Source organism: Gorilla gorilla, chromosome 7 (assembly GCF_029281585.2).
Source record: "Gorilla gorilla gorilla isolate KB3781 chromosome 7, NHGRI_mGorGor1-v2.1_pri, whole genome shotgun sequence".
NCBI classification, from domain to species: domain Eukaryota; kingdom Metazoa; phylum Chordata; class Mammalia; order Primates; family Hominidae; genus Gorilla; species Gorilla gorilla.
In genome coordinates this window covers 50,552,411-50,565,491 of record NC_073231.2, presented here as the reverse complement: position 1 = coordinate 50,565,491, position 13,081 = coordinate 50,552,411, and the positions used below count along the sequence as shown (strand labels likewise).

The 13,081-nt window shown below is 42.8% G+C and overlaps 1 protein-coding gene across 1 annotated transcript in view; it reads right to left on the bottom strand.

Annotated features, from left to right (window-relative positions):
- SLCO5A1 (solute carrier organic anion transporter family member 5A1) overlaps positions 1–13,081 on the bottom strand; it is a 159,199-nt gene that overhangs the window by 144,469 nt on the left and 1,649 nt on the right. Inside the window, exon 2 of the mRNA XM_031013855.3 lies at positions 11,456–12,860. Coding sequence (XP_030869715.3) covers positions 11,456–12,362 — 907 coding nt within the window. The 5' untranslated portion in view covers positions 12,363–12,860. The remainder of the gene's footprint in view (positions 1–11,455; positions 12,861–13,081) is intronic.

Below are 13,081 nucleotides of genomic sequence, written 5' to 3'. Positions count from 1 at the left end.
AAGAACAGCCCAGGAGGAAGAGTCCAGGGACCTGGCAGCACTCAAGGCTGTACCAGCCCCTGACTGCCCACCCCAGCTGGCTTATAACTCAAGACAAAGAAACCCCTAACTTGTCAAACCACTGGTACACATGGTTATATGGTTCCAGAGAACACTGAACTGAAACATACATATATGTATCTTTCATTGTATATATCACTATAAATAAAATTGTATAGATATTGATCTGTAGATTGCTCTATACAACATTGCAGAAATACTGATCAAGATTGTTCCATAGGCTAGTCACAGTGGCTCACACTTGTAATCCCATCACTTTAGGAGGCTCAGGGAAGAGGATTGCTGTGGTCAGGAGTTCTAGACCAGCCTGGGCAACATAATGAGACCATGTTTCTACAAAAAAGTATATTTAAAAAAATTAATAAAGTTTAAAAAAAGATTTTTCCATACAATATTTCTCATATTCAGAGAAAAAAAATCAAAAAGAGCAAAATATATCTATGCATATATTAAAATCATATATGTGTACATAGACGTATACACATATATGTGTATATGTGCATGTGTATGTATGCACACATGGAATCCCACCTGGTCTTCAAAATGTTATAGCAAGAGAAACAAATGTAGTAATCCCCAGGCGGAAACAGGCTGGGAGAAGCCAAAGGGTTTGTCTGAAGTCCCATGACCAGTTGTTGGTAGAGTGAAACTAAAATACAATTTTTCTGCCCTTTTCTGGTGCTCTTTCTAAGGCATGGGGCCAATTCTAGCCCTTCTCTGTCATGTGAAGCCAGGGCTGGCAGTTAATAGACATATAATAGACATATATACACATATATAATGTTTATATTACTATAAAATCTTGAAGAAATACAACTCAACTGATTTGAAGCTCACTCTACTTTTAGAAGACTAAAGAAATGTTAAAAAAAAAAAAATTAGCTGGGCATGGTGGCGCACCCCTGTAATCCCAGCTACTCGGGAAGCTGAGGCAGGAGAATCGCTTGAACCTGGGAGGTGGAGGTTGCAGTGACCTCAGATCAGCCCACTGTACTTCAGCCTGGGTGAAAGAGTGAGACTCCGTCTCAAAAAATAAAATAAAATTTGCAAAATGAAGAAGAACAGGAAGAGGATAAAGAAGAGGAAGAAGAAGAGGAAGAAGGAGGAGCAGGAGAAGGAGGAGAAGGAGAAGAAGAAGAAAAGAAGAAGAAGAAGAAGAAAATAGGCCAGAATAGACCAGGCACAGTGGCTCACATCTGTAATCCCAGCACTTTGGGAGGCTGAGGAGGGCAGATCACTTGAGGCTAGGAGTTCAAGAACAGCCTGGGCAACATAGCAAAACCCTATATTTACAAAAATACAAAAATTAGCCACACATGGTGGTGCACACTTGTAGTCCCACCTACTCAGGGAGGCTAAGGTGGGAGAAACACCTGAGCCCAGGGAACTTGAGGCTGTAGTGAGCCATAATTACACCACTGCACTCCAGCCTGGGCAACAGAGTGAGACTTTGTCTCAAAAAAAAAAAAAAAAAAAAAAAAGAAAAGAAAAGAAAAACAATATGGCCAGGCACAGTGTCTCATGCCTATAATCCCATCATTTTGGGAGGCCAAGGTGGGTGGGTCAACTGTGGACAGGAGCTAGAGACCAGCCTGATCAACATGGCAAACCCCGTCTCTACTACAAATACAAAACTTAGCCAGGCGTGGTGGCAGGTGCCTGTAATCCCAGCTACTTGGGAGGCTGAGGCAGGAGAATCACTTGAACCAGGGAAGCAGAGGTTGCAGTGAGGCAAGACAGTGCCATTGCGCTCCAGCCTGGGGGAACAGAGCAAGACTCTGTCTCAAAATAAAATAAAATAGAAAATAAACAATAAAAATAAAAGCAATAATAATTACTTCCAAATATGTCCTGAGGCCTGTCCTTGTTCACCATACATTCTGCCACAGTCCATGTGGACAAATGTAGACCCACAGTGGTGAAATGGCACACCACAAGCCCCTCAAACTTCAAAGGAGCTTTTACTGTCTTATACTAGGTGCAAATATGCATTACTTAAATGTTCATACATTAAAGAAAGATGATCATCAAATGTTGGCATGGAGAAAGTTCTCATGATAAAACCTTGAGTCCTGAGAAAATTTAATTAAACAGGTTATAACATTACGAAAACACTGATCAAAACGTTCCTGTTCAATGTTTCCCAGGAGTGGTCTCCTATACAATGTTTTAATTTCCCATGCAATGTTTCTTTTCTTTTTTCCAATTTTAGAATAGATACATTTAAGGGTTTTCATACTTGGAAAGAGCAAACTATCTCTCACTCCCCTCTCTGCCCACACCCTAGGATAAGTCTGAATTCTACTTTGACAGAACAGAGCACTGTCCCTTACAGCTTGCAGAACACTCGCACACATGGAATCCCACCTGGTCTTCAAAATGTTACAGCAAGAGAAACAAATGTAGTAATCCCCAGGTGGAAACAGACTGGGAGAAGCCAAGGGGTTTGTCTGAGGTCCCATGACCAGTTGTTGCTAGAGTGAAACTAAAATACAATTTTTCTGCCTCTTTTCCGGTGCTCTTTCTAAGGCATGGGGCCAATTCTAGCCCTTCTCTGTCATGTGAAGTCAGGGCTGGCAATTAATGGGACACACTAGTGAGGTGGAAGAGCCAGCACCCACCCTGCTTAATTGATGGCTGAACCATGCCAATCATTATTGATCCTGAATATCACCCAATCAGAGTTGTGGCTTTGTATTCTAGATATGCATCCTTTTCTTCCTTTTCCTACCTAGTTCGGCATTCTTACTCTTTTCCCTGTTGAATTACAAATGTCTTGCCCCCAAAGGATCACATTTTCTCTCTCTCCTTATACGTAAGATATAATTACAAATTATGGTCTACATCGAGGCTAGGAAAAAACTGCATCAACTAACAAGCAAAATAATCAGCTAACATCATAAAGACAGGATCAAATTCACACATAACAATATTAACTTTAAATGTAAATGGACTAAATGCTCCAATTAAAAGACACAGACTGGCAAATTGGATAAAGAGTCAAGACCCATCAGTGTGCTGTATTCAGAAGACCCATCTCACGTGCAGAGACAGACACACATAGGCTCAAAATAAAAGGATAGAGGAAGATCTACCAAGCAAATGGAAAACAAAAAAGGCAGGGGTTGCAATCCTAGTCTCTGATAAAACAGACTTTAAACCAGCAAAGATCAAAAGAGACAAAGAAGGCCATTACATAATGGTAAAGGGATCAATTCAACAAGAAGAGCTCACTATCCTAAATATATATGCACCCAATACAGGAGCACCCAGATTCATAAAGCAAGTCCTGAGTGACCTACAAAGAGACTTAGACTCCCACACAATAATAATGGGAGACTTTAACACCCCACTGTCAACATTAGACAGATCAACGAGACAGAAAGTTAACAAGGATACCCAGGAATTGAACTCAGCTCTGCACCAAGCAGACCTGATAGACATCTGCAGAACTCTCCACCCCAAATCAACAGAATATACATTTTTTTCAGCACCACACCACACATATTCCAAAATTGACCACATAGTTGTAAGTAAAGCACTCCTCAGCAAATGTAAAAGATCAGAAATTATAACAAACTGTCTCTCAGACCACAGTGCAATCAAACTAGAACTCAGGATTAAGAAACTCACTCAGAACCGCTCCACTACATGGAAACAAAACAACCTGCTCCTGAATGACTACTGGGTACATAACAAAATGAAGGCAGAAATAAAGATGTTCTTTGAAACCAACGAGAACGAAGACACAACATACCAGAATCTCTGGGACGCATTCAAAGCAGTGTGTAGAGGGAAATTTATAGTACTAAATGCCCACAAGAGAAAGCAGGAAAGATCCAAAATTGACACCCTAACATCACAATTAAAAGAACTAGAGAAGCAAGAGCAAACACATTCAAAAGCTAGCAGAAGGCAACAAATAACTAAAATCAGAGCAGAACTGAAGGAAATAGAGACACAAAAAACCCTTCAACAAATTAATGAATCCAGGAGTTGGTTTTTTGAAAGGATCAACAAAATTGATAGACCGCTAGCAAGACTAATAAAGAAGAAAAGAGAGAAGAATCAAATAGACACAATAAAAAATGATAAAGGGGATATCACCACCGATCCCACAGAAATACAAACTACCATCAGAGAATACTATAAACACCTCTACGCAAACAAACTAGAAAATCTAGAAGAAATGGATAAATTCCTGGACACATACACCCTCCCAAGACTAAACCAGGAAGAAGTTGAATCTCTGAATAGACCAATAACAGGAGCTGAAATTGTGGCAATAATCAATAGCCTACCAACCAAAAAGAGTCCAGGACCAGATGGATTCACAGCCAAATTCTACCAGAGGTACAAGGAGGAGCTGGTACCATTCCTTCTGAAACTCTTCCAAACAATAGAAAAAGAGGGAATCCTCCCTAACTCATTTTATGAGACCAGCATCATCCTGATACCAAAGCCTGGCAGAGACACAACCAAAAAAGAGAATTTTATACCAATATCCTTGATGAACATTGATGCAAAAATCCTCAATAAAATACAGGCAAACTGAATCCAGCAGCACATCAAAAAGCTTATCCACCCTGATAAAGTGGGCTTCATCCCTGGGATGCAAGGCTGGTTCAATATATGCAAATCAAGAAATGTATTTCAGCATATAAACAGAACCAAAGACAAAAACCACATGATTATCTCAATAGATGCAGAAAAGGCCTTTGAGAAAATTCAACAATGCTTCATGGTAAAAACTCTCAAAAAATTAGGTATTGATGGGATGTATCTCAAAATAATAAGAGCTATCTCTGACAAACCCACAGCCAATATCATACTGAATGGACAAAAACTGGAAGCATTCCCTTTGAAAACTGGCACAAGACAGGGATGCCCTCTCTCACCACTCCTATTCAACATAGTGTTGGGAAGTTCTGTCCAGGGCAATCAGGCAGGAGAAGGAAATAAAGGGTATTCAATTAGGAAAAAAGGAAGTCAAATTGTCCCTGTTTGCAGATGACATGATTGTATATCTAGAAAACCCCATCATCTCAGCCCAAAATCTCCTTAAGCTGATAAGTAACTTCAGCAAAGTCTCAGGATACAAAATCAATGTACAAAAATCACAAGCATTCTTATACACCAAGACAAACAGCCAAATCATGAGTGAACTCCCATTTACTATTGCTTCAAAGAGAATAAAATACCTAGGAATCCAACTTACAAGGGATGTGAAGGACCTCTTCAAGGAGAACTACAAACCACTGCTCAATGAAATAAAAGAGGACACAAACAAATGGAGGAATGTTCCATGCTCATGGGTAGGAAGAATCAATATTGTGAAAATGGCCATACTGCCCAAGGTAATTTATAGATTCAATGCCATCCCCATCAAGCTACCAATGACTTTCTTCACAGAATTGGAAAAAACTACTTTAAAGTTCATATGGAACCAAAAAAGAGCCCGCATTGCCAAGTCAATCCTAAGCCAAAAGAACAAAGCTGGAGGCATCACACTACCTGACTTCAAACTATACTACAAGGCTACAGTAACCAAACAGCATGGTACTGGTACCAAAACAGAGATATAGATCAATGGAACAGAACAGAGCCCTCAGAAATAACACTGCATATCTACAACTATCTGATCTTTGACAAACCTGACAAAAACAAGAAATGGGGAAAGGATTCCCTATTTAATAAATGGTGCTGGGAAAACTGGCTAGCCATATGCAGAAAGCTGAAACTGGATCCCTTCCTTACACCTTATACAAAAATTAATTCAAGATGGATTAAAGACTTATATGTTAGACCTAAAACCATAAAAACCCTAGAAGAACACCTAGGCATTACCATTCAGGACATAGGCATGGGCAAGGACTTCATGTCTAAAACACCAAAAGCAATGGCAACAAAAGCCAAAATTGACAAACAGGATCTAATTAAACTAAAGAGCTTCTGCACAGCAAAAGAAACTACCATCAGAGTGAACAGGCAACCTACAAAATGGGAGAAAATTTTCGCAACCTACTCATCTGACAAAGGGCTAATATCCAGAATCTACAATGAACTCAAACAAACACACAAGAAAAAAACAAACAACCCCATCAAAAAGTGGGCAAAGGATATGAACAGACACTTCTCAAAAGAAGACATTTATGCAGCCAAAAAACACACGAAAAAATGCTCACCATCACTGGCCATCAGAGAAATGCAAATCAAAACCGCAATGAGATACCATCTCACACCAGTTAGAATGGCAATCATTAAAAAGTCAGGAAACAACAGGTGCTGGAGAGGATGTGGAGAAATAGGAACACTTTTACACTGTTGGTGGGACTGTAAACTAGTTCAACCATTACGGAAGTCAGTGTGGCGATTCCTCAGGGATCTAGAACTAGAAATACCATTTGACCCAGCCATCCCATTACTGGGTATATACCCAAAGGACTATAAATCATGCTGCTATAAAGACACATGCACACATATGTTTATTGTGGCACTATTCACAATAGCAAAGACTTGGAACCAACCCAAATGTCCAACAATGATAGACTGGATTAAGAAAATGTGGCACATATACACCATGGAATACTATGCAGCCATAAAAAATGATGAGTTCATGTCCTTTGTAGGGACATGGATGAAGCTGGAAATCATCATTCTCAGTAAACTATCGCAAGAACAAAAAACCAAACACCGCATATTCTCACCCATAGGTGGAAATTGAACAATGAGAACACATGGACACAGAAAGGGGAACATCACACTCTGGGGACTGTTGTGGGGTGGGGGGAGGGGGGAGGGATAGCTTTAGGAGATATACCTAATGCTAAATGACGAGTTAATGGGTGCAGCACACCAGCATGGCACATGTATACATATGTAACTAACCTGCACATTGTGCACATGTACCCTAAAACTTAAAGTATAATAATAATTTAAAAAAGAGAAAAAAACATTATAGTCTAGTTGCTAACCTTTCTTCTTATTAATACCTACAAAGCTTTCTCTATGCTCCTAGTCAATACTAAGCCTCTCTACTTGCAGAAGTTAAGGCATTTAGTGGCTATAAATGCTGCCGTATCTCATCTACGACCACATCTCTTCTACAGTTAAAGCTGCCAGAATGTTAACATAGAACTTTCAAAAGATTAAGATATACAATTACATTCCATTTCAATGGTTTTTACGTTGCTGCAGGTATTTGTTTCTGCTTGTAATTACTAACCTACTACCTGATTTTTTTCTTTCCTCTGAAGTTATAATGAGAAGTTAGAAAAACGGACAGGAAGATTAAGAAAGGGGTGGGTGGTGAAAAATGTAATGCAATAGAACAGCTTTATGAAAAATAAGAAAGACATTTTAATTCGTTATTTATTGGGAAATGTCTCACATCATAATTGGTCAATACTGCTCATGTTCTAAGGATATAATAGTCTGTAATTTGTACAGAGGTAGTCTATCAAACCTACTTTAAGCGGTTTAGAGAATAATCTTATTTTGATCATGTTTTGATGACTTTAAGGCAATTCTACATTCTGCATTCTTCTGCGCTGTTGGAAAACTCTGCTGAACGTGGCACATCCTGCGGTTACAGTTGGTTCTCAGGGCTTCTTGCCAAAGAGCCATGCACTGTCCAAGGAAGCTCAAGGGCCCTGGGGTCAGAAAGTCATGGGGTTGAGGTCCTTAGTAAGTCACTTAAACTCTCTGAGACTGTTTCCTCATCTGTAACATAAGGAAAATAATCTCCATCTTATAAGGTTATTGAGAACATTAAGTGAAATAATATATCTAAGATTTCTGATACTCAAACTACTGTAGCTCCTACTGAGATCCATTTACTAGAAAGCAGAATTCTCCCAGGTTTCTTAAAGAATGTGTTCTAACGCATTCATCATTTTTTTTTTTTAAAAAAAGCAATTTAATCAGTATCTTTAAAAAAAGAAAAGAAGGGCCGGGTGCAGTGGCTCACGCCTGTAATCCCAAAACTTTGGGAGGCCAAGACGGGTGGATCACGAGGTCAGGAGATTGAGACCATCCTGGCTAACATGGTGAAACCCCGTCTCTACTAAAAATACAAAAAATTAGCTGGGCGTGGTGGTGGGCGCCTGTAGTCCCAGCTACTCGGGAGGCTGAGGCAGGAGAATGGCGTCAACCTGGAAGGCGGAGCTTCCAGTGAGCCGAGACCGCTCCACTGCACTCCAGCCTGGGCGACAGAGCGAGACTCGTCTCAAAAAAAAAAAAAAAAAAAAGAAAAGAAAAGAAGGAGGAAAGAAAGTGAATACCATTTCTATTCCTTTTCTTCCCTTGCACATGTCACTTTCCACCCCTACCTTGCACTGGCGGTATTGCTTTACACTAAAAACACCTCAAATGCTGGGACTGTATCTCACTTTTGGTCTTCCCAAAACTAGCAGAGTACCTAGCACAGAATATGCATTTCATATGCACTTGCTATTTTTCTTCTGGATGGGCAACCACTACCAGAAAAGTTAAATCTCAGGGCTGTTGTTAGTGGATGTTCTCCCTTTCGATAGGGTTCTGCCTGTAATTTTGACAAAGCAAGTCTGTATTGATGCTACCAAAAGTGGGATGAAAGGGAGATCCAAGTTTTCAAAGCAAATAGAGGCAAAGATCAGCAAGAATATGAAAAACAACTGAGATATTTACACAGAGCCCAGGTATCACTGTACAGATTGATCATTATTTTCAAAATGAGAAATGTATCTTCACAATGGAAAGACCCACCAATCACTCACCCAACCAAATGATTAAACTTAACGTCACTGATGAACAGCAAGGTGCATGTAATATAAAACACCCAGCATTACCTCTGACATAGTCAGACCAAAAATGTTTTGTCTGAATTTGATCAAGCCTCTAGACTGATCTTCTAGTATACAAGAAATATAGGGAATGGAGGAACAAGGTAAGTCACACCATGAGGAAATGATCAGATACATCTAGAATGTGGAACATTAGCCTTGCCCCTTCAAAAAGTCTATGCCATGGAAAAAGAAAAAAGTTGAGGCACAGTTCTGGATTATAGAAGGCTAAAGTGGCTAACAGCCAAATGCAATGCATGAATGAATCTTGATTAGTTCCTCATTTAAAAAATTATTATTAGCCCGGGAAACATGATGAAACTCTATCTCCACAAAAAATTAGCTGGGCACGGTGGCACAGGTCTCTAGTCCCAGCTACTTGAGAGGCTGAGGTGGGAGGATTGCTTGAGTCTGGGAGGCAGAAGTTGCAGTGAGCTGAGATTGTGCCACTGCACTCCAGCCTGGGTGAAAGAAAGAGCCTGTCTCAATCAATCAATCAGTATAAAAGACTTTCAGAGGACAATTGAGGAAATTTGAATATGGCCTGAATATTTAATGATATTAGGGAGTGATTATGAACTTCCTTAGGATGTTGATGTTCCTTCAGTTATGTAAAAGAATACCCTCATTTTTAGAAGATGCCCTGGCAGTGTCTGCAATTACTTTTAGAAGGCTTAGCTTCCCGTCTCCCAAAATATATTTCTATATATATATACACTCACACACAGGTTGATAAAGCAAGCATGACAAAATAAACAATCATTGGGTCTATGTCGTGGGTATACTGGTGCTTATTATACTATTGTTTCAACTTTTCTGTATGTTTAAAATTTTGTCTTAATAAATGTTAGAAAACAGAGAGACAAGATGGTAAGCAAGCTATTCTTCTCTACCCAGAAAGGAAATTTCTTTCTCTTGCATGTAGTGATAAAAATAAGTTATATAACCCTTTTTCTGACCCATTGAACCAGTTAGTGGGGATTACTGAGGACTCAAACACCCCTCTATAACAGCTTTTGGGGACAGTAACTATACTGAGGACAAAGCATAGCCCTCTTATATTGGATATCATTTACACCGTCCTTTGAAAATCTTACTATTCCCAAATCAAGAATCCTATCAGCACATCGCTAATAAATTGCTAAATATAGCTAGTATTTGCTTATTTATCATTTTAATTTTTTTAAGAGATGGGGTCTCACTATGTTTCCCAGGCTGGTCTCAACCCCTGGGTTCAAGCAATCCTCCTGCCTCAGCCTCCTGAGTAGCTGGGACTACAGGCGCACACCACCACACCCAGCTTCCATTTCAGTTTTTTCAGTAAAGTAAAATCCTTTAGCTTATTCAGGTTGCACTCCAGTACAGAAATAGAAAAACAAAAATCTCATCTGGTATGACAGCCATTGATCCTTCTTATGGGTTCAAATCCATCCCTTAGAAGTTCAGTTTTTAAGAACCAGCTACTACAGGGAGGTGCTAACAACCTCGAATTTCTAGGAAGTAAATTTTCATACCCTCTGCAACTGCTGCCTGGCCTCACATGAGCCCCCTGTACTTAACTCAAGCACCCCTGTCCACTGATGCTGACTTATGCAAGTCAACACACCAAATCCCACAGCCACAGCTTTTCAGAAAAATAGGAATGGATTCTTCTCCCAGGTTCATACAATTGAGGGTTTTTGACAGCAATAAAAATAGCTTTGGATAAACCTTATAACCTGTGGTGTTGCTTCTTCATAAAGGTAAGCCAGTCATTTGACATTATTCAAATTTTTGTTGTTGTTTTTAGATAGTGGTGCAGGTGACGTATAAGAAAAACAGGTATGAATCCCAGCACTCTGGGAGACCAAGGAGGGTGGATCACCTGAGGTCAAGAGTTCAAGACCAGCCTGACAAACATGGTGAAACCCCATCTCTACAAAAATTAGCCAGGCATGATGGGTACCTGTGATCCCAGCTACTCAGGGGCTGAGGCAGAAGAATCACTTGAACCCAGGAGGCAGAGGTTGCAGTGAGCTGAGATCATGCCATTGCACTCCAGCCTGGGTGACAGAGCAAGACTCCATCTTAAAAAGAAAAAAAAAAAGAAAAGAAACACAGGTATGAAGGCAATAAAGCATGATGTATGTAGTCTGGCCACGCCACCATCCCTGCTGCTCTGGACAGAAATCAGAAGCAGCAACAAATAGAAGCAGAAAATCATCAAAACTTTACACATGAGGTACTGCTATTCCTTCCTCAACAAGTGTATTAGAATATAAACTTGACAAATTGGAGCTTTTCCATAGGGAGGTAGCAACAGAGAGAAGCATCACCCCACAGTTTAAAGTTTATGTCACTTGGGAAAAGACAAACATGAAGTATGAGTCTGAAAATTAGTTTCAAGAACTCTCAACTAATTGATTCTCTCCCAAACTGAAAACACACTACAGCAAGGCTAAAACGTAAAATAAAGTGAACTTTAATCTATAATATACATGAAAATGTGAAAGAACATGTTTTCTTTTGATTTTTGTAAGGAAAGTAAGTTTCAGTGTGAGTGAAACATATCTGAGAGAACAGGAAAGTCTTACCTAGGTACAAGGAGGAGTTTTCTTTCTTGACATTGTCATCTAAGTAGGTTGGTCCCAGGGTGTAAATAGGTGTGGAGCCCATTCCAATGAGAATCTGCGCGCAAATGAATAAAGCCACGTAGACCCAGTGATTATTTCCTCCCGAGTCTTTCGGACAGGCCGGAGGCTCCAAAGTGGCGGTGGAGTTGCCACCCTGACACAGGCCGTCGTTGGGGGCCGAGGCGTTCAACTCTTGGATCTGGTAGGGGGGCGAGATGAAGTGAGGTAAGGCGAAGAGGGCTGCCCCGAAGGCGATGAGGAGTCCACCCACGGCCAGCCACAGGGGCCGCCGACCCCGGCCGCCGAAGTAGCTGACGAACACCACCACCACCAGGTTCCCGATGTCAAAGCAGCTGACCAGCAGCCCCGACTCGGAACTCTTCAGACTGTAGCGCCTTTCAATGGTGGTAATTACGCTGCTCAGGTACCCAGAGACCATTAACGCCTGGATGAAGGTCAGAAAGCACATGCACACTAGGAAGCAACGGGAATCCGTGAGGACCACGTAGAGGCACCTTCTCTCCTGGAGCATGGCCAAGGCGGAGGACACCGAGAAGGTTTTGCTGAGGTCCACCCTGTGGTTACAGTCCCCGAGCCCCGCCGAAGTGGACGGGGCAGAGGGACTGGGGGCCAACGGGTTCGGGCCTTGCTTCAACTCCTGGTGGCCGGAAGAATCCACACAGCCAAAGGCAGCGTTGGCGTCTCCACTAGTGGGACCGAGGCTTGGCCGGCAGGAGGCGCTGCTGAGGACTGGTAAACTCTTAGACCTGAAGGTCTCCGGCTCGCACCTCTCTTGGACAGCTTCTGCCGTGGCCGGCGCCTCCAGCTGCTCTCCCGCCCCGGGCTGCAGTCCAGTGCCTTCGTCCATGGCGCTTAGAATTCAGATTTGATAGCTGATGGCACCCAAGCACTCCGGCACGTTTCATCCACCGGCACGAGGGGCCGAAGCCGGGCCCAGTCAGTCTTGCCCACCTGGGACTGGGGCTGGGGGCGCAGGGCCGCGCAGCAGGGCATCCTCACCAGCTGCGAGGCGCCCAGTGCATCCTGATCACAGACGCGGCTTCAAGGCTCCGCAGCCGCGTGCCACGGGGGGCAGGGGTCCGCGCGGTCCTACGATGAGCCCTACTCGGCGTACCTCTCCGGGCGGTAGCTTGAGGCAGGCGCCTCGCGCGTCCCGGGCTCATCCCCTCCGCCGCCGCCGCCGCCGCCGCCGCTGCTGGGCCCGCGGCCAGGAGCGAGTGCACCCCGCGCCGGGGGTGGGGGGCACTTAGCGCTGCTGTCCGTACAGCATCCCACCTCGCTGCGCCAGGGGTACCGGGTGTTCGCCGCCTGGGCTCGCTGCACCCTCGGGAGTGAAGCTGCCGACCTGCAAAGCAGAAAGAGGGCGGTCAGCGAAGAGCGGCTGCGGCTTGGGGCTAGCGTCCCAGCGCCCCGGGGACCAGCGTTAGGTGACCCCGAACCGTCCCTAGAGGGACGGAGGAGCTAGCCAGGAGCGGAGCCCCGGAGGACTAGGCAGCAGCCGGCTGCAGTCTCCAGTCCCGGAACAATAAGCAGCAGGCGGTCGGCGGAGACTCTCTCCCTCATTGT